Source organism: Cupressus sempervirens, chromosome 10, assembly GCF_028749045.1.
Source record: "Cupressus sempervirens isolate cs-2001-9-10 chromosome 10, ASM2874904v1, whole genome shotgun sequence".
In the NCBI taxonomy this organism is placed as follows: domain Eukaryota; kingdom Viridiplantae; phylum Streptophyta; class Pinopsida; order Cupressales; family Cupressaceae; genus Cupressus; species Cupressus sempervirens.
Window position 1 is genome coordinate 394,285,884 of NC_143127.1, and position 23,194 is coordinate 394,309,077.

Consider the following 23,194-nt stretch of genomic DNA (forward strand, 5'->3'; position numbering starts at 1 on the left):
TCTTGTTGGTGGTAGCATTCTGGTACAAATTCAAAATGGCATCCCATGTCTTCTTCATTGTGTCTAGCTCTAAGATATGTGGAACAATATGATCCTTGACGCCATCAAGGATTATCCTCCTCGCTTTGGCATCATCTTTCTTGTATGCTACAAACTGTGTTGCATCTGTAGGTACAACTACAACACTGGTAACATAATCCTTGATACCATTCTCTTCCAATAATAAAAAAAAGCTTGGCCTTCCAAACACCAAAGTTTGAGGCACCATCCAATCTATCCCGATCTCTTAAACCAGGTGAAGCTATCTTAAGGGATAAATCAATAATAAATCTAAAGAGATCAACTTAGGTTTTATAAACCCTTAATTTCTTTCCTATGGAAAAACTTTTCTACCTTCAATACTGCTCTAATACTATGTGAAAATTACTATTGTAGTCACTGATTATTAATCTCTTATCTTAAACGATTATTAAAATGCTGAAAATAAATTCACAACTAATATTGAAAAATAACACAACTGCAACTTCACCAATAAAATACACAAAGAAATAAGCAACACACTAACACAATATTTCTGGATAAATCATCCCTGGAAAAACCCCTAAGGGAAAACCAATTCTACAGATGAGGAATTATATTAACTTCAACAAATCAAGAGATACAAAATTCTTTGCCTCTTACTGGTAGAACTTCGACAACCTCTCAAATTCTATTGCTGATATTCCTCCATTGCTATCCTCAATGCTATCATTGCGCCCTTGCTAACACTGCAAGACTATTTGCTATCACTGCAAATTCATTTGTTAACACTGTAAATGTTTCTCCAACTTGTTCTCCAAATGCCCCCCTCACCCCCCTTTTATACTACTCCTATTGGAAAACCAATGACCGAGATTGATTCTCAATCAATGACTGAGATTAAAACAACCCAATAACCAATAACAAAATCAGTTTCTAGTTGCTTCTAAAAGTGGCTAATTATTTAATAAATAATTGTCCCTACTCTAACTAATTAGTTGGCAAAACAATTATTTACTAAATAATACATGTGGATGAACAATTGTCCAAGCTAACCAAACTAACAACACATACTTAGTTGACCTTTCATACTGTTGATGATGTACCCATTGCTCACTAAAGTGTGATTGCTAGTATAAATTTTTATTTAAAAATATAGATATACTAAATATAATCCCTCTACGAACAACTCAATTTTTTTTATTTAACTAAAGATTATAAATATATTAATTTGTCACTAATTTAATTTTATCATGCCAGGTGGGGGGGCAGGCATGTGCAATGAAGGTTCCTCTAAATATTTTTGCGACCCTCCTGACCTTATAAGGACTGTTTTGAGTGGGCACTGATTCCAGTTAATTTAATTAATTATTGAAACGACTAAAGTCATAACGACATCGTTAATACCAACGTCATCGTTGCTTCGTTCAAAAATTTAGCGGAACAACTAGTCCAGGATGGAGGAAGTTTGGCAGGGAAAACGGGAAGATCAAAATGGCGGGGGATCAGAACGGTGGAACGCAGCTGTTAGAAACATATCGGAGATGACAGCCACGGTGGACTCATTGCAAAATCTTCTGCTCAGAAAGGCGGTTTATGCTGACGAAGATGCATTTGCGCAGGCTTCTGCCAATTCAATTCAAACCCGCAATGCCCTTGTATGCTTTATACGCTATTCGGTTTTCAATTTTCGCTTTTCTTTTTGGGAATTTTAAGCAGCCACTATTTGAGGTTTAACAAATTACATGGAGACTTTAACGATTGATAAACATTGAAAACAAGACACGCTTTGGAAAAAAAACCAATAGAAGATGTTTTAGATCCTTGTTTCGAGTTACAATGCGTCTATAAGAAAATGAACCGAATTTCTTAAATGGGGATATTGTTTCATGCACATGAGCTTAGGAGAATTTAAACGCAATGTCTCTTTTCAATAAGCGTGTAAACGAGATTAAGGTCACCGAATGTTGCTAGATAGGTCTGCTTATTTAAGAACATGATTACGCTATTGACACATAACCTGACGTCACAGAGCTCTGTAGAATTATTAATCGTTAGAAGTAAGTGAGATTAGGAGGGCCTAAACTCAAAATTCTTTGCCATATTATTATTTGGATTCAACTGTAGTTCTTGAGTCAAATTATTGAGTAATTTTGTATGAATAGTGGTTTATAAGAATCCATATCTCATGAGAATGAATGGAACATTTGGGCGATGTTCAAAGAGTAGCGGGCTGCCTGTTTGCAAAACCTTTAGCAAGTGGTGTGCTTTATGAACCATTCATTATATTGCTCTTTTAAATCATCAAAATTCTTTTTCAGAGATGTAGTTGCAATGAATTGGGATACAAAATATTGGTAGATAGAGCAATGATTTGGTAATATCACAGAGCTACTTTGTGTTACAATTAACCGTAGACATAAATAACAATTACATGCAAAAATAACCAATTGCAAAAAATAATAAATTGCATAGAAGAGAACACAAGACACAAGGATTTAGTGTGCTTCACCCAGTCCTTGGGCTACGCCCACCAACAACAAGTCCAATATTATTATTATCTAGTGATTACAATCCCCAATCCCTTATAGCTTAATACCGCCGCAAGAAGCTACAATATCATCATACATTATGAAATTCTTAACCCTAGGCCATTTTATACAGGCTTTTTGCCTCTTACAAAATTAGGGCTAGAATAAATTGTCCAGTAGAAAACTAACAGCTCATGCCTTTTACAATAGTCAATTCATTTTTGGCTTTAGGGATGCTGCCCCCAAAGCCCTGCAGGGGTGTTGCTCTTCGTCTCCACATTGTATTGTGAGAGGGAACGCACTTGGGGCGCTGTTCCTTGACCCCATCGTGATCCCCGTAATAATAATCTGGGGGGAAACCCCGCCGAATTAAGTGAGAGAAATTAACCTCCGAGTTTGATTAGGCTCCACATCACAACACTTTGGGTTGGTTTAATCCAAACCCCAGTCTTGACCCTTTAGGATTTTTCATATATGTACTCCTTTATTTTTAGTAAAACTTTTAATATTGTTACATCTCATTCCCACTTGAACATAATTTTCTCTCTCGCTATAATGTTTGTTGTTGTTAAGACAAGCTCTTTTTGGATTTAGATGGCATTTTTTAATGTTGGTTCTTTTTAAAGCATAGTAACGAGACTCGCCGCGAGTTAGCTGTCGGGGTCGACGAGTTGAGTTACCTCGGCTGGGTCAAATGACCCATGACTTGGACTCGGCAGGTCAACTGGGGTGACTCGGCTGGCTGACTCGACTGACTCGCCCAATTGACTTGGATGACTCATCTGTTTTTAATTTTTGTTTTCAAAATTTTCTTAATACATCTAAAATTTACATTTGTACTTATGTAATCGATGTATGTGATCAAATTACCTTCTATTTCATGATGTTATTGTGCCTTTAAGCTTTATTCAATAATGGGTGCATGAAATTTCTTTAAATCCTAAAAATATCTAAATTTCAAGGGTTTTTTCACTTTGCCGAGTCACTACTGAGCCACAGGCGAGTCAGAGTTGGGTCACGAGTCGAGTTACCCTTGTGGAGTCCGGGCCGGGTCCGAGTCTTGTTACTTTGTTTTAAACTGAAAGTTATGAATTCCTTTGCTGAATTTCCACTCTTTTATCATTCTCATACATCTACTTATTTAGCCACGTTTAAACTATTTTTCTAATTTGACAAGATACCTGCAAACTATAAGTATTAAGCTCTGGTTCTATTTTCTAGATGCGTGCTAGTGGCCTGTTTTGTCATGGCCACATAATACAGGGAGTTTGCTTAGTTGTTTTTGATCCCTGGCCTCATGGTAGTTCAGCCAGGCACACTGGAAAATTTAGTTTTTCTTTGGTAATTAACTTCTCCATTTCTTCAAATATTTTGGCCCTACAGTCAGTATGTCACCAAATTTATTTAGCTGAAGGAGGTGTTGCATCTTCATCCATGCAAGGATTTGATAGGTTCATGCTCAATAATGTTTGGAAATCATTCTGGAATCTGGCTTCTACTAAGGGAAGATGGTCTTTCTTACTTTTGTACATGATGTGTTAAGCACATGGATGCATTCTTTTGGTTTTTCCATAAGAATGTTTGATGTAAGTAATGCTAAAATTTAATTGTTTCCTACTGGTCGAATTTTTTCATAGATTGGTCTGATTATTTCACATTGGTAATGATGAGAGATATAATCAACACTATACATTTTGATTGTTGGCCAGTACAACTTTTTGCTTCATTGATCCAAGAAATAATAGACATCTAGATATCCTGCAATGAAATAACACAACCTTCCTCTTCATACGTTTTGTCAATCATCACAAATTGATTCTGAAATTTGTTCTGAAAACACCAGGAAGTTGCTTTTAAAATAAAAATCTGCAGTTAAAAAAGAAGAACGTGCAATGAAAATAATGAAGAATAAGACATCTGTAAATAATGATGAAAGTCAAATAAAAAGAGCTGAACAATCTGGATATCTTGTTTCATGCACAACCTGTGTTTCATGTTGCATACACAAATCTAGAAGTTTCTGAAATTTAAGTCATGGAGTTCTTCATTCTGAAATCCTTCTGCTGGGAATCACAGCTATCGGATACATTGGTGAAGGGAAGAGAATTGGCTATTGGATACATTGATGAAGGGGAGAGTATCAAATCACAAAAACTGAAACTCGGAATTTCTATCATGAAGGAAAAAGTCTGACATTTATGAGAAAAGGAACTAGATGATGACCAAAGAGGTAAACACATCAAGAAATATCCAAGCCAAGGAAAGCCCTCCGATGATACCTGAAGGATGCGGTCATAAGCATTTATACAAACTCTTATGACAAATTTGTTTTCCCTACTTCAAATAGCACTGTTCGATGTGAAAGTTAATTGAGAGGTATTGATGTCACAAAAGCAGAACCTTGTAAGGCTTCTACCTGTTAACCAATGTAAACGCAAGCCAAGAATGTTATAAAATTCAGAGTTATTGATATAAGTTGCTTAATGGAATGTCATTCTCCTCATGTTGCTGTGAGTTTGCTTGAGAAACTACGGACTCAGAGAGGAACATTGAGTGATCACCGAGTTCATCCACCTTATTGTGCAATCATTCATAATCACGTAGAACGTCTTCATGTTCCCAATCAGGAAGTTCAGTTTTTATTTTTGATTAAGTAGTTCTTCGTCAAAAGGAAGGGGGGATTATATTTTTTGATCGGTAATTGCTTTTGACTATAGCTTTGAACCAGTGGGGGAACCCATCGCTGCATTGGTATCCCATATATTAGATCGCCAATACATGGTCGAGATTTGATGTGGTATTTAGTCATCCATTGAGCCAGCACCATTTAAGGGATTACCATGTTCTCGTTTGCCACCATCTAGCCATCCTCCATACACCATCCTTCCACCTCATCACCTTGGTCTCTACATGCCTCTTCCTTACCTTATTGCCCCCTGTATCCTCCCATATGTCATCTTTCACAACTCTTCCCATGACCAATCATCACCCCTGTACATTGCAACATCTCCTCCACACTCCTATCTACCCTCCTCCTATCCTCCATGCTCCTTAATCAATCCTATCTACTCTAGCCCCTTTTATGCCTCCCTACACAGCTTCACTGCAATCTCTCCTTGTCTACCAATCATTTTCCACTCCTTGCCACCTCAACTCCTAATCACCATTCTACACATTGACATCCTTCTAACCTTGTCGCCATTGGTCTCACTCATGCTCCATTCACTGCAACGATCCTTGCCAATATTTTCCACCCATGTCGGCACTCCTCAAGCCCAATGTCCATGTCACAAGTTCACACCCTTGTGTAATCGTGCCACCATTCCCCCTTTTACCACCTGTTGCCATATCTCTCCATTGCTTATCCTCTTTTTTTGTACTTTCTTTGTACATTGCCATGCTTGGACACCACTCTTGTCAATCACTAGCGGACAACACCAACATCCATGGTCAACCCTAAGCTACCTATGATAGTTCCAACCTGTCATCGTGCCGCCACAACCTTCAGTGCAATAACCATAGTGACCTCCATGCTCGCTTGCCCAATAGTCTCCAATGAACGCCAAGCTCCCCTCAAATTTGCTATCACTCACTCCATCTGCCATGAATACACCGTGTTTGCACATTAGATAAGGAGATGTTTCGACCCAACACATCAACTTGTTGGGATTCAAACATGGGAAGTGGTCATTAAATACCACCTTGCAACCACTGTTGCATCGTGGGGCCATCCCCCTTTAAATTTTTTTGAACTTTAGTTGTAAGCACTACAGGCAAGAAGCCTTGCTATTTCACCAAGGGTCAAGGGTTATGCAACTCTCCATTGAGAATCACTATAGAAAGCAATCTGGTAGGGACTTGAACCCTGGTTGTAGGCACTACAGGCAAGAAGCCCCACCATTTCACCAAAGAGGAAGGGGATATAATTGTTCTCACATAGAGATTGGCTTTGTACCACATAGTTTTGGAACAAGAGGGCAGGAAGATGGGTTTGGAACTTTGGAGTGTGGGGGGACTATGGGCCTAAGTTTGGGAATGGTGGGGGGAGGGAAGCTGGTGGTGTAAATACAAACATACATGCATGTCTATAACTTTTTACAAAAAACAAAATTTCCTTTGGGCACATGTTTTGAGTGCAGTTATGGACATTCACACATGCATGTGTTTATGTTGATTACTTTATACAAAACATGACCCGAAAAACAAAATAGAGTTGGTGGGGTATAGAGATAGTTGGACAACTATATAGAAAGTATTTTTTGCTTTTTTAGACTACAGTAGGCTCTTGAGGGAAGAGCTCCCAACAATGTTGAGGAGAAGTGCTACTTATGGGGGGTACAACTACAGAGTCTTAAGCATCCTTGTGGTGGTTTGGAGGCAATCCCTAGGATGTCCCTCCTATGGTTTGGGGGTAGTGCGTCTTGTACTTTCCTATTTGTGATGTAGGGTGGGGCTGAGTGCTGGAACCCTTAACACCAAGTTCAAATCGACACCTTTGAGACTACAAGATCTTTATAGTCACAAGCTATTTTTTATTATAAATTTATCACTATTTTTAGTGATGCTAAATTCCTATTATTTCTGATTAAGGTATCTTCCATGTCTGAAAATTGATGTTCAAGTTGGGGATTTGATTGGTTTGAATGATGAGAGCTGCATAGTTGAAGTATTACAATAATAGATAAGACGTCTATTATTAGTTAATGGTTATCTTGTAAATATCTTTAGCTTTAGTTTGCTTTCGTTTTTTGCTTTCTCTGGAATAGAATGTTTCTATTCTTTACGATCGTTTCCTAAGGAAACATCGTCTCATTCTTTTGTATAAATTGACCTTTCGGTCTCTGTTATTTATAAGCAAGTATTTACCAATTACCTCGTAATATGGTATCAGAGCTAAATACTTAAATTTTTTCGGAAAAATTTATAATTTCTTCTTGAAATTATTTGTTTAAATTTTTCCAAAGTTATTTGAGCTAATTTCTCCAAAACCCACCTAGGGTTTTTCTGCTTGGAGAAATTCCCGAATTATGGGTCTGCAAATCGCGTGGAAATCGTGGCCATTTTTTGGAGACTCGCGTTTTTGGGGTGAAAATCTGCATGTTTCTGTATCAAATCTTCATGCTCTTAGCCGTCTCAGTCTGTCATCGTGCTCTGGGAAGCAGATTCGGCCATTTTTCATCAAGAAATCTGAAGTTTTTTCAAGCTTTTTTCAGCTAGGGCCGTTTTTTTTGAAACCCTAATTTTTGGTGTCGAAAAAATTTTTTGTTTGCAGATTCTTGGTGGGTTTTTCGAGAGCTCAACTGGGTTGTCGTCCGCTTTTCAGGGTGCCTCGATTTTTGTGCCTCGATTTTCGAGCCAACGGATTTAGAAAACGACAGCAGATTCCTTCTGGGTTTTTCGAGCTCTCTTTTGGGTCATTCTCTGATTCTTTTGGGTCTTCTGTATTTTTGCCTCGAAAAACGTGCCTTCACAGATTTTCACAATTTTTCATTGAAAAACGTGCCATGGCATCTCTGACAAATATTCTGCTCGAGCATAATTCCAAATTCAATGGTCGCAATTATGGAACCTGGAAGCAGCGCATCATCGCAATCTTCGAATATCGAAACACCGATCAACTTGTTCTGGGTGTTAAGCAGCGTCCGACTTCTCCGGGTCCTGATCAAGATACATGGGATCTGAACAATCGAGAGGCAGTAATGCTTCTCAAACCATCCGTAGCTGATGACCAGCTTTCTCAGATTCCATCCGGCAAGACAGCGACCGAAATCTGGACACATCTAAAAGGTCTTCATGAGACTTCCGACAAGAGCAGAGCCTTCTTTTTGAAAAACACTCTATTTTCTATTGTCATGGATGAGCGCACCTCGCTCCAGGCACACCTGAATCGGATTCAGGAAATCCGTGATCAGTTACTTGCCATCGGTCGCAAGATGGAGGAAGAGGATATTGTGGTAATCACTCTTCGGAGTTTACCAAATTCCTATGAGCATTTTATCGAGACTCTCAACATCACATCTACTAGTGTTGATCTAAAGTTCACTGATCTCTGCACCCTGCTACTTCAGCAAGATCGGTGGAAACAACAGTTCGGTAGCAGCTCCAGTTCCACCTCCACTGAGCAAGCCTTTGCTGCGAAATCCTTTCAGAAGGATAAGGGCAAGTTTCAGCAACCATCTTAGCAGAAGTCTTCTGCTCCAGCATCCGATGGTATCAAAAAGAAGAACATTCAATGCAACTATTGCCACAAGTATGGTCACATGAAGGTTGCATGTCGGAAACGCTTAGCTGCCCAGTCTAAGCAATCAGGTTCGCAACTCAAAGCGAACAGTGCAGAGCACACTGAGCAGGCGGAATCTGCCTTTTACACCTTCATGGCTAAAAGACCCGCAGATCATGTACAGTCATCTGCCTGGTACATTGATTCAGGTGCCTCTCGACATTTCAATCACCGCAGAGATTGGTTTATTGACTACCAGTCTTATTCAGATTCTGTTATCTTTGGTGGTGGAGAAGAGTACACGGTTGTTGGTAAAGGCAACATTCAAATTCAGTCTGTTGGGAGGAAGCTCATATTCCTTGATGTGTACTACGTTCCAGGGATGGAACTAAATCTACTCTCGGTCAGTCAATTGCTGCGACATTCTCCACACTTGGCAGTCACCTTCAGTTCACATCAGTGCACCATCACTGATCGGGCGACTAAGTCTACTATTGCAGTTGGTCTTGAGGATCATGGTCTTTTCAGACTTACTGATTCTGGTGATTCTCAGGACTTAGCTATGGCTGCTCGGCGATCTTCCATCAGCACACTTTGGCATCAGCGATATGGGCACTTAAATGTGCATTATCTCTCACAACTTGCTCGGGATGAGCTTGTTCTTGGTTTGCTAGAGATTCAAACCCAACACCTTGGAGTTTGTGATGCATGTCAGGCTGGGAAGCAACATCGCACACCTTTCCCCAGTGGCGATTCTTGGCGAGCTTCTCAAGTACTTCAGCTTGTTCATGCTGATATTTGCGGCCCTGTGGCCACTCCTTCTGTTCTTGGGTACAGGTATTTTCTGTTGTTTGTAGATGATTTCAGTAGAAAAATGTGGGTGTATTTCCTTAAAAAGAAATCCGATGCATTTATTGTATTTCAGAAGTTTAAACCCTTAGTTGAAAAAGAGTCTGGGAAATCTATTATTACTCTTAGATCAGACAATGGGGGGGAATTTTGTTCTAATGTTTTCTCCAGCTTCTTGGATACACATGGCATCCAACGCTAGTTCACCACACCCCACACGCCACAACAGAACAGTGTAGTTGAACGTCGAAACAGGACAATCACCGAGATGGCTCGTTCCATGCTCGAACACAGACATGTTCCGAAGCGTTTTTGGGCAGAAGCAGTTAACACTGCAGTTTATCTGTTGAACCGGTCACCCACAGTGGCGGTCAAAGGTAAAACTCCGGAAGAGGCCTGGTCAGGTCGCAAGCCCAGAATCAGTCACCTGAAGGTTTTTGGCTCTCTTGCTTTTGTTTGGATCCCTGATGCTTCACGCACCAAGTTGGATGCCAAGAGTCAGAAACTGATGCTTGCTGGATATAGCAGTCTTCACAAAGCCTACCGCCTTATTGATGTTGAGACATCTCGTCTCATATACAACCGCGATGTAGTCTTTGATGAGCAGCGAGGACCATTCATGCCTGTTTCTCCTGTTCCTGATCTAGCAGACCAGCCTATGCAGGTTCATGATTTGGGAGTTCGGCTTCCATTAGGTCCACCTGATGGGAGGGCTCCAGTAGCTCCTACAGCTCCAGTCCTGCCAGTGATACCTGTACAGCCACCTCCGGCTTCTCCTGCAGGATCACCTCGTTTTGAAGATGCTTCACCTGAGTTTGATCCAGATTCTTCTGATCAGGATCCTGCTGATCAAGCATCTCCTAGTACTACTGTTGGTCATTCTCCTCTCCGGCCTAAGTGGTGGGCTAAGACACTTGCTGATCTTCATGATGATGAGCTCATTGATGGGAGAACTACTCGAAAAAAGAGCAAAACTATAGATTCTGTTAACTTTGCTCTTATGGCCAACATTCACAGTGTGTTTGAACCTCAAACATATTCCGAGGCTAAAGGAATTCCAGAGTGGGAAGAGGCCATGCAATCTGAACACCAGAGCCTGCTGAAGAACAAAACTTGGGTCCTTTCTGATCTTCCCCTAGGGAAGAAACCCATTAGCTGCAAATGGGTCTACAAAATCAAATACAAATCAGATGGTACTTTGGATAAGTACAAAGCTCGTTTAGTGGCAAAGGGCTTTTCTCAGCGTCAGGGCATTGATTATGAGGAGACCTTTGCTCCTACTGCAAAGATGAGCACCATCAGATTAGTCTTAGCCATGGCAGCACAGTTTGGTTGGAAGGTCCATCAGATGGACGTAAAGAGTGCTTTCCTGAATGGTGATCTCCATGAAGAGGTCTACATGACGCAGCCTCCTGGTTTCAAGGTTGCTGGTAAAGACCATCAGGTTCTCAGATTGGTAAAAGCTCTCTATGGTTTGAAGCAGGCCCCTCGGGCATGGTACATCAAGATTGATACGTACCTCAGTGATCAAGGCTTCAAGAGGAGTTCTTCAGACTCAAATCTGTACATCAAGACTACTGACAGTGACATCAGCCTTCTGGTTATCTATGTGGATGATCTGATCATCACTGGCAGTTCGGCATCTTTGATTCAGGGAATCAAACAACACTTATGCCAGTCTTTTGATATGACTGACCTTGGGCTCATGCATTATTGCTTAGGTGTTGAAGTTTGGCAACAGTCTTCTGGTATATTCATCTCTCAGTCCAAATATGCTAGGGCCTTGTTAGACAAATTCCGAATGCAGGATTGCAAACTTGCATCTACACCTATGGAGAAAGGTCTCAAGTTATCAGCCAAGTCTGATTCTCCTTCCGTTGATGATACTACGTATAGGCAACTAGTAGGCAGCCTCATCTACCTATCTGCTACTAGGCCTGATATCAGCTTCGCAGTCAGCTATATTTCACGCTTTATGACAGCTTCTAAGGCTGATCATTGGATGGCAGCAAAGCGTGTGCTTCGTTATGTGAAGGGCACTTCTGATTATGGACTTCTGTATTTTCGGAGTTCTAATCCTAAACTCAGTGGGTTCATAGATTCAGATTGGGCAGGCTCTGTTGATGATGAAAAGTCAACATCTGGATATGTGTTTAGTTTGGGATCCGGTGCAGTCACATGGACCAGCAAGAAGCAGCAGGCAGTTTCTCTCTCTTCTACAGAGGCTGAATACAGAGGGACTGTTAAGGCAGGATGTGAAGCTGTCTGGCTTCGTCGGATGCTTGGGGATATGTAGATGTCACCAACAGGACCGACTACTCTGTTTGTTGATAACGAAGGCGTTATCAAGTTAGCACGGAATCCAGTCTTCCATGAACGAACCAACCATGTGGATGTTCATTGTCATTACATACGACAGCTGGTTGAAGACGGGACTATAGATCTGCAGTATGTTCCTACCACAGATCAGACTGCAGACATTCTCACCAAGCCTCTTGGTCCCGATAAGTTTGTCAAATTCAGAGGACAGCTTGGTGTGTTAGATAGATTAACCATTAAGGGAGGGTATTACAATAATAGATAAGACGTCTATTATTAGTTAATGGTTATCTTGTAAATATCTTTAGCTTTAGTTTGCTTTCGTTTTTTGCTTTCTCTGGAATAGAATGTTTCTATTCTTTACGATCGTTTCCTAAGGAAACATCGTCTCATTCTTTTGTATAAATTGACCTTTCGGTCTCTGTTATTTATAAGCAAGTATTTACCAATTACCTCGTAATATGAAGATGTTAAAACTTGAGCCCAGAAACTAAAGATGATAAACAACAATAAAGAAATCATAAAAGAGATATAATCAACACCAAAAGATATCCTGGGAAAATCCTTCTAGAAAGAAGGGAAAAACCCAGCCACACAACAAAAGATCATCTTATTGATAATAAAAGTTCAAGTGTACAATGCCTATCGCTAGATGCGATATATATAACTTAAGGAGAGACTCTTCACATTCCAACCGAAGGTCTCACCAATTTCCTAAAAGTGACTCTTTATTATAATTACAACTCTTTGTATTTCCATGCCTTAATGCATGTTGTATGACACATGTCATTGCATTTAATATTACAATTTTAAACTTAAGTGTCTTTTCAGCTGAAGGTGACAATAATGGTAATAATGTCTATATTTTTAGAGATAAAGATCTCTATCGTAGCTACAATCTTCAACACTCCCTCTTAGCCAGAGAGATCTTTAGCTGATCAATCGCACAAGGCTACAACCAAAATGTGAATGACAAAATCTAATCACATGGATCTGATACAATTTCATGGAATCACTCAACATAAACAATTTTCATGGAATCTCTCAACATGACACTAAGAGAACAATTTATTCATTGTTAATAATCATGGAATCACTCAACATGACAGATTTGTAAGACTCACAGCTAAGCCTTTAATCACAGACTCTCAATGTGAACTATCATGAATTCTCTCAACATGACATACAACTCCCATCACAGAATCTCTCAACGTAATGACATCGTGGACTCTCTCAACATGATGTTCACTATTGTATAGTAAAAGAGTTATCATAGCCGATCTTACAATCTCATTTATTCACACAAGAATAGAAATAGGCATAGTAAAAACAAGATTTAGTTCCATTCAAGTCTCAAATTTTACAAATACCACAAGCATCACAAGCATATATAAGAATAAAGGGGATTCCATAAGCACTCCCTCTTAATTATGAAGCCTCCCTCTAAAGCCAAAATCTCTCTCTACAGCTCAACATCTCCTTCTAGAGCTATAATCCTTATCTTGTTGCATCCTACTACTAAGAGAGATTATTAAAATCAAGTATCAATGCTAAAAATAATCTCTTTCAAGCAATATAACCATAAATACTCATCTGTTTATGGTCTAATCTCAATAAACACACATACACAAAGAGATTTAGAATAATGCCTCTACAACTAATGTAAATCTCATAGCATCAATATAATTTTTCTTATAAGAATATAATATTAACATCACAATAATACTTATCTCTTTCATATGCAATCATTCTACTCGAGCTCCAGCTACTTAGGATTTAAAGATATTACTCCAAAAACATACGCAAGCTCCTAAAGGTTAGTTTAAATAGTAGTAAATACTTAGCTTGCAATGTGTGTGCAGCTTGCGACTTAAGTATTTAACAAGAGTCCTATGGAAAATCTTTCATGTTGTCCAAAGTTCGAAGCTTCGGCACCAGCTCGTATATTGGAAAAACCTCCTGCATAAAAATCCTTGTCAAATTCGACATTACTTCCCTCCGTTGTTCCTGGGATGAGTAAAACCGCAATAACAAGCCCCTGTCATGTGAATGACTTAACATTTGTGACAATCTAACATGTGTAATTTTGCATAGAAATGTCTAGTGGAGAATCATGAAGCTAATTGAGCACTAGAGATCTTGGACAACAACAGAGATAGAGAACCCATTCAGTTTCTGAGCCTTCACAGAAGCAGCATCACTTCCATTACTGACACTTTTTGCATCTTTTTCTGCGATTTGAACTCTTGCCCTTGGAATAATCTTTAGTGTAGTCCATAACATATGCCTGCTTTGTACGAATTTACCCCATGAACACAAGATCAAAAGTTGAGGAGGAATTGAAATGCAAGAACTTTGCCTGAGAGCATCAATGTTGATACAGGATGACTAATGCCCAACACGATCAGCAAAAGAGGAAGACTTGACAAGAATAGCATTCAACACATAAATTTTACATAAAACTAGCCGAAGATGAGCAAAGCATAAGAAATTCGATGAAAATAAATGAAAAGATCTCGCATAAAATGAAAGAGCCAATGCGAGGGAAGCCAATATCATAGTTGAAGGACAATTGCCAAATTACAAATAATTGCATCAAGAAGCTAGAATCGACGAATGACTCAATGTTACCCAAGAAAGATAACGAATGAACAAAGATAATTGACGTTAAGTAGAGAATGAATAAACGAAGGTAACAAAAATAAAGTTTGATGGAGGCAATAGGAGATATGGCAATGATGCGAGAAAACACGACAATTAAAACTTAACGCTTCACGTTGATTCCACCTTAACATGGTTGGCGATATATGAGTGTCGATTCATTTTCCATTATGAAGATAATGCCACTCCAATCAAATATATTGAAGTCGATGGAAATATGGACGAAAGATGCCCCCCCAAAAATAGCGACAACTACTAGGATGAATACACAACTCACGAGGATTTGAAGACATAACTTGGATGCTATTACGAAATTAAAAAAAAAAACTCTAAATCTTTGCACCAAGATAGAGTCGAGAATTATGAATGAACTGCCTGCTTTACTTAATACATGCCCACACATGTCTCACCAAAGGCAAAGGACAAAAGAAGACAAAAGAAACATCAACCATATTCAGAAATTCCAAACCATAAGGAGCAACAAAAGAGCATCATAACTTATCAAAACAAAACTGACAAATGACGATATAGAACATTCCTTGGCTTGAATGACAATCATAAGAGGTAGATTCCCTCAATGTTGATATAAAAACCAGCTCTGATACCATGTTAAAATTTGAGCCCAAAAACTAAAGATGATAAATATCAATAAAGAAATCATAAAAGAGATATAATCAACACCATAAGATATCCTGGGAAAACTCTTATAGAATGAAGGGAAAAACCCAACCACACAACAAAAGATCATTTTATTGATGATAAAAGTTCAAGTGTACAATGCCTATCGCTAGATGCAATATATATATATAAAACTTAAAAAGAGACTCTTCACATTTCAACCGAAGGTCTCACCAATTTCCTAAAAGTGACTCTTTATTATAATTACGACTCTTCGTATTTCCATGCCTTAACGCATGTTGTATGACACATGTCATTACATTTAATATTATAATTTTAAACGTAAGTGCCCTTTTCAGCTGAAGGTGACAATAATGGTAATAACTTCTATATTTCCATAGATAAAGATCTTTGTTGTAGCTACAATCTTCAACAAAAGATAGGAATACCATCATTCTTGATATTTGTTGATATAATTTCTTCTCTGCTTTTAGGAACCTATTACAACATTAGCAAAAACTCAGAAACATTTATGAAAACTTGGTAACACCACCACCCCACCCTCGCTGCTTCCTCCACTCTCTGCTAATTCCGAGGTCTTAGTGACATAGAAATAAAAAAATCTGGTCACTAATATTTTAGAGTTAGGATAAGTGAGTTTGCATCTGAGTAAAAAAGACACTAGCAATTTAAAAAATAAATTAATATTCTATTTTGCCTCCAATACTATGTAAAATTCATTCTATCATCCAATGTTTAGCATTTGTACATGCCATTATATGGTTTGTTTGTTCAAATATTTGACACAAATCAAAATCGTTATCATGACAAAGAGAGTATCTGCAGTGTCTTGAGTATAGTTCAGAGATATGCTTAGACATTCTTGGCTATCCCCAAGATACTAGGGAATCCCCCCCAAATCTCCTATAGTTGGGTAGACTCCTGCAATGCCCTTTCTTGAAGGTGGTTGCGGCGGAGGGGTCAGGTGATGCGAGGATGTTTATTGCTATATCTAATAAATTACATATATGAAATACTAATAAAGATGATAGTGCTTATCATACATTGGAGTATGATGTCTTTATTTGCTCATGAAATTATTAAAAGGAAAAAGAGAAGAGATGATCATCCAATAATCCCTTTCATCCAACTATACCATACTACATTCCTTGATAATATACAACATATTAAAAGGACCTGACGGTTGCTAAGATGAACACAATTGTCAACAAACTCACATTTATAACTATCCGACAGTGACAACAAACTTTATTTGGACAATTAATACATTGTTGGATGAAAAATTCCTCTTCCAAACAAGCATACATCAAGCAATATTTGGGAAGACAAGTGACAAGAGTATAGACGATGACTTATAGTGTGCAAATTGAAAGTTGTAATGTCTTCAAGAATCAAATGGGGATCAAGGGCAATGCCCTAGTGGGGTCAAGGGGATGCTCCCCTTTTGGGGTCCTAAGGAAATACATCATTTTCAAGATGATCCAAAACCATACAAAACTACATTATTTTTGTGAGCACATGCAACTCTATGGCCCACATCATTTTTGTGACCACACTAAACCACACAGTACTCCATGGCACACATCATTTTTGTGATCTTTTGAGATGCCAAGAATAACATTGAAAAAGTTGGAAAATATAGATTTCTTGTCGAAATTATGATGTAGATGTGGGAGCCATATGGGAATGAATTTATGATGTAATTGCCACACCCAATGGCCTAATTGCAATTTACTCTCGTTGTGCTATTGCCAAATGATATTGACACTTTCCTTCCAAGTCACTTCTTTAATGTGCTAGACCCTTCACGGGACCACTTTGCTTAGGCACACAATAAGCCAATCACCTACAACTAATCTCAAATTGTCTTTTCAAAAAAATCCTTCATACATCGTTTGGCAAAATTGTACCGAGGCAAGGTTGTACACTGTACGACAATGGTAATGATAAGTGTTTGGCTTTGGCCACTAGGGTCCATATGCCTTATGGAGGGAAAACTTGTAGTTGATTTCTTGGTTGAGACCATACTCTGACCAAGGGGGTTTGTACACATACAACCACTCTATGCCAAGTTGTCTCTACAAAATAAAATTGCCATACGAAGATCTTTGCTTTGTATTTTGAAATCTGCATTGTTTGTACATTGGGTCATACATGAAACAAGAAGTGCCCAAGATGTCATACAAAAGGATGCATGGGCCATATGGAGGTGTTGGATGGGTATAGTAAATGTCTTGCCAAATAGCAAATGACCAAATGTTGTATGAAATGTTTGGTACGGTGAGCGAAGTGCCGGGGCTGTACGCCATATGTTGTTAGCTTATATCATATGGGGGATAATGAAATCTGCACTGGGTAGCTTCTCCAACCTTTATTGAGTGCAAGAATGATTCTATTTTTTCAATTTTGTACTATCAAGTTCGTGACAAGGTAAAATCTTGCCTAGTTTTCCTTTCATTGGTTCTATCGAAAACAAACATACCCTTGTTGAGATTGGGATTTATAAATTTGTTGAGAGCATGAGTTAAACAATTGCTTTTGCATAGTCTTCATTTTTTTACTTTCCGTTCTTCATCCCGCTTGATTACCTCTTTCTTTTCCTCTTAATCTCTGATGAAGTGGATTTCCCTTGACAATCGCTGATACACTCCATATTGCACTTTCTACTCTTCATTGTATGTATTATCCATATCTATAAATGCTTTTATTGATTGCTCCTCATAGAGAGTTTTGGCTTCAAGGATATTACACATTGATAGGAATACCATATGGTCCTCCATTTGCCAGTGAAATAGTACATTTCGGGTGCTCATCTCATCCTCAAAAAACAAATCCTCCAGCTTGAGCCACTCCTTCAACAATTTGCTCCATGCCTTCCCTTCCTTCCATACCCAACTCTTCATCTTCAAACTTTGATTTAGAGGGTGCCAACTCCTCATGCACCACTTGATTTCTCAAGTCAATGACATACTTCCTTCTTTCACTCTCGTTTAGGAGTGTGTATTGTTTCCAATTATGGGTTGTCTTGGTAGTGATTAACTAGCCTCTCTTGAGAAGTGCATTGTACGCCTTCTTTTGCAATGGAATAACTATGGAACTCATGAAAAAGTATGGTTTCTAGAAGGTTGGTTACCTTGATGGGTATGCTTGTTTGAATCACCTGTCAAAGTATGTTCTTCTCAAACTCCAATTACAATGATGTATGTCTTCTTTGGCTTCTCAGAGTTGTCCCTTCTCTACACAAGGGTGTAGGTATGCTACCTTCTTTGTCTTTGCTCTCGTAATTGCTAGAATTTTCTTCTCTTGTTCCTCCAGGCCAAGCATATTTGTACCCTTCTACTTCGGGTAGTTGGGGTCTTCATAGTCACTTGGTCCACACCATTTGCACAATATTTGTATGTTGTCTTTCTTATTTTGGCAGTCTCTTGCAAAGCATCTCATTCGCTATAGTATTGACATTGTATGATAGGATGTGCTCCTAGGTTGTATTGTATTTGATTACGCCCTCATTGATTTCCACAATCGCCTAGTGATAGATTATGTGGTTTTGACAAAGTGGATTCTCTAGTGATACATTATGTGGTTTCGACAAAGTGGATTCTCCTTGTTTGAAGAGTACTTACATACTTCTTGTCTTCGAATTATATGTACACTCCTTTATTGAATAACCAATCACCTAGCAAATATCTCAAAATATCTTTTCAGGGCAATAACCTTTCGTGTGCCCCTCAATTTTGCACTAAGTGCACTATATTTAATTAGTCTCTTTATTGTTTCCTTTCTCAGCCTTCAATTTTTTGGTCATTTTCATCATATCTCGTTGTTGAGATTGAATAGTTTTGAATTCATCGCTGCTACCTTTAGTGCTCTTGTCATCATCTGTATTCCTCTTCCTCTGGGAGGATGTCTTATTTTCACTCTTGATGTCCACCTTTTCTATAACTCGTCAGTTGGTTGATTCTCCAATTGACCAACGATTCCTTGAGCCTATGATAGTAAGCTTGTAGGTCTCATTTTTCCCTTTGTTTGGTATTATAAATTTTAGTGGTAATCTCATTTTCATGTTGTAGTAGTTTAAACTATAGTTGAAAAACAATGAGATATATCGCTAAAATGGCGATATACTGTGAGTCATAGGGGTAAACAAATAAAATGCAAAATATATTGCTGATGTGTTTTTGAAAAAAATTGTGACGTTTCTATGTTGAAAATCTTGCGATAAAAAACATGTTTTGCTAGTTAAAATTGTCCCCAAACCGAGGATGTCTTCACTTACGCAATAGATCAATGTTTGCCCAAATCATGTCTAAATGCTTGATGATGAAGAAGAAGAATAAAGATGGATTTAGATCTCCTCCCTTGATGGCCAACTTCTTTGTCTCCAATGAAAAAGAAGCTAGATCTATAGAGGGAAATGCTTGCTTGATAGATGATGGATGAATGTCTTCAATAAAGGCTTGCTTAAACTCCTTGAATGCACGATGTTTTGCTTGAGAATGGATTGCTTGCAATTGATTGATGATGTAAATTGTGGATGTCGTGGATGTGAAATTGAAGGGAGGTGACCTCATTTTATAGTGATTTCGGGGTCAATTTTTGCAAGGGACGACTCCACTGGGCGGGAAAAGGGAAATGCTTTATATTGAGCCCTGAAATTTACTGAATTTGAAACCTCAAGGTATAGGTTGCTTTAAGTACGACCCATATTGGTATATGTTCATTCATTTATGACCTATAATTGAAAGGGTTAATTCCAAGGTAAATAATGTGGGATACAAGTACCATTTGAAAATTTGAGGGAAAACAAAAAAATAAGTAGGAAAATCAAGTATAAAGGCTAAAATAGGGTGAAAAGGGAAAGTGAATTGGGTAAATGGATGAATAAATGAGAAGACCATTAGAGCTAACTTAGATTTTTGAGCAAGATTGAAGGAAGAAAGAGGATCTTGATTTAAATTAATGTATGGAATTAAGTGTTACAATTTGAGATCTAGATGTAAGAAACACACTAAGGAGGGCTAAAAGGGTCTCAAAATGAACTCAAAATAAGTGCTTACTGTTTAAGACTACATTTAGCCCCCACTTTAGGGGGAGTATGAAGGAAACTCATGCTAATGATAAAGTAGATCAAATGCATAAGATGATCTTATCAAAGCCAAGTAGACAAGGAAATATCAAGCCCCCAAGTGACTTAAGTCCAGGACTAAGATCTCTGAGAGAGAGAGAGAGAGAGAGAGAGAGAGAGAGAGAGAGAGAGAGAGAGAGAGATTGTTTTGTTGTGAATCACACCTAGGGAAAAGGGTGCCACAAAAGGTGGCATTGAAAGTCTAGTGGGGTTTTTGTGCCATGCTAGTCAATTCATCTTGGATCTATCCTTAAAGATTGTATATCAATAAGGGATCTAACAAGAGCAATTTGTCCTTAGGACTGTGTGTCCATAAGGGATCAAAAAAAGAAGAGGGATCAATCCTCAAGGATATGTTCGTAAGGGATCCAAATGCAAAGTATCATAAAAAACACTGCATTTTGCAACACCTTAATGGGAGCAATGGCTTTAACAGAGTGTACATGCTTCCACTAAAAATGTTTCTAGTGTGAATTGTCCCCAAGAAAGGACAATTCAAGGGAAATGAACACAATGACAAAAAGAGAGCACAAGAGGGATATTTATAAATTATTCGACTAATTCGATAGTCTTCTACGTTTCTACCTTTAATTTGTAAACTTTTGAAGTTTCTATATTTTTATTATGAGGTCAATATCCTTTTATTCTTAGATGATGAATAATCTCATTAGATAGAATAGCAATGATAATTGATGTCCTTCAATAGATGATACTCTTGAAATTTCCATCTCAGTGATTGCTTTGTTTCCTTAACAATATCAATCGTCCTATACTAAATCTTTTAGTATTAGTAAGAATTCCCATGCTATTTAGTGGCCATCCATATTGATCTTAAATTTGTTTCCTCCTTTATGTCCTTGGAGTGGTTTGCGTGATGATATTATCACCATTCCTTGATTACTTGTTATGTTCTTTTATGGCCTAGATGGTATCAATATTGTATTTTTTGACCTTATATTTGGACATTGTAGTTGTATTTGATAATGAGCCCTAGTAATATTATAATTAGTTTGTAAGTTCCACATATGTCTTCATAAATTGATAGGGAGTCATCCATGTATCTGGTTTCAACTGTGTAGTCGACTCTTGTATGCTTGTTCTCTTTAATTATGAGTAGTGTAACACGGTGACTTGCACCCCCACTCAAACCTTGAAGTACCTGTCCTCGAGACTTCCCCGCACCAGGTACTTGAATACCCAAGTACCCCCACCTCTGCCATTCCGCAACCATGCCACCACTGGGATGGGCAATTGATTTTCTATTTGAATTTTGATTTTCGAATTTTACTATTGGGTATGTAATATGTTACTATGTTGAATGTTCAATGGTTCTAGTTGCGATTTTGCTATATTGACATGTTTCAATTTGGTATGTTCTACCAAAACATCATCTCATAACGAGCATTTCAAGTTCTATATGTTCTTTATACAACACCCCTCCTTGCCCTGCCCTCACCTTGCCCCCATGCCTTGACCATCCCCCTGCTGTCTCGAAAATGAGGCCTATTTTCCACCCATCCTGGAAACTCGTCCTGGCATCCTAGCATCCCGATGTACCCTAGCATTGGTGTTACACTAATTATAAGTTTAAATCTTTGATTAAATCTTATTTAATCGTTTATCTATTGATCTTGAATGGGCAAGTTATACCATGTAGGATGGTAGGGGCATTACAAAATTGAAATTTAACTATTTCATAGTTCTATGTTGTGAAAGGTATTTTTAATAATTTCATAGAGTTTTTTCAACTAGGGCATAGTTTTTTCTATAATTCAGGATGATGGGAAAGGGTGTGGTGGCCCACAAATATAATTAGTACTTGAAAAATTAGTTGTAAATATTTTGAAGAAGCTAAATTTTACCCTTTATGCAAAGTCAAATCATGAACACTCTGCATCAATTTTCTTAAAATTGAATATATTATTATACGCAATATCAAAATTGCCATAGGCCAACGCCTTAGTGACCTATTCATTTTCCCCAAAAGCCATGACAAACTCCTTATTACGAGAATTGTTGGATCCATCTAGGTGGAGCTCCTTCAAGTCGACACCTACCAATCTTGCTTTTGCAGCCTAATCTTCATCAGTTTGTGTTTACATCTTTGGATCTGCATCCTATTGTGTCGTTGACCTTTCATTCTACACAAGTGTCTTGCCGTCCATTAGACAAAAGGCAATATGTGCAACCACAAGCTTATTTGATCACCTTCACAATAATGATGGACTTTGGAGTGTGGTTTAAAACATTGATGCTAAAAAATTATTCCAAAATTACATCTAGAATTACTCTCAACCACAAGCTTCTTTGCTCTTATAGAGTTAAGCATCTTCATCCTCGTAGTGGGGATGGAGCTATATGTAGATCAGCTCCCTCAGTGATAGATGAAGTACAAACTTGTGATAAGAGGTGGATGACTAGAGTTAGCTATTAGTGATTGAAGCCCATACAAATGCCACCATAGTTTTGGATCCTCTTGCGCTATAATGCCACTTTTGTGTAGCTCTTGAGCATGGCAAATTTTGCTCCTTCATAGTGATAATCTTAAACCAAGGAAAAAAAGAGAAAAAAAACCAACCACCACCAACAACAGATTTCAGAGGTTTGAGTGTGAAGTTCAGTTTTGAATTTATCTTCATGGTTGATGATTGATAAAGACAATTGAAGTGGATGTAGGCAATTTCTCTTCCTCTTCCTCTTGCTAAATGTAAATGCTAAATTGTTGATGGTGAATCTAGTTAAGGGTGGACTATCATATTTATATATTTTCTGGGGTTTGGAGTTTGGGTGTGCTTGCCTCATTAGGGTTAGGATTCACACATTATGTTTTTT

At 38.3% G+C, this 23,194-nt stretch overlaps 1 protein-coding gene across 1 annotated transcript in view; it reads left to right on the top strand.

Moving 5' to 3' along the window:
- The first annotated feature begins 1,389 nt into the window (after positions 1-1,389).
- LOC149534328 (tropomyosin) overlaps positions 1,390-23,194 on the top strand; it is a 103,477-nt gene continuing 81,672 nt past the window's right edge. Inside the window, exon 1 of the mRNA XM_089805951.1 lies at positions 1,390-1,676. Coding sequence (XP_089662077.1) covers positions 1,476-1,676 — 201 coding nt within the window. The 5' untranslated portion in view covers positions 1,390-1,475. The remainder of the gene's footprint in view (positions 1,677-23,194) is intronic.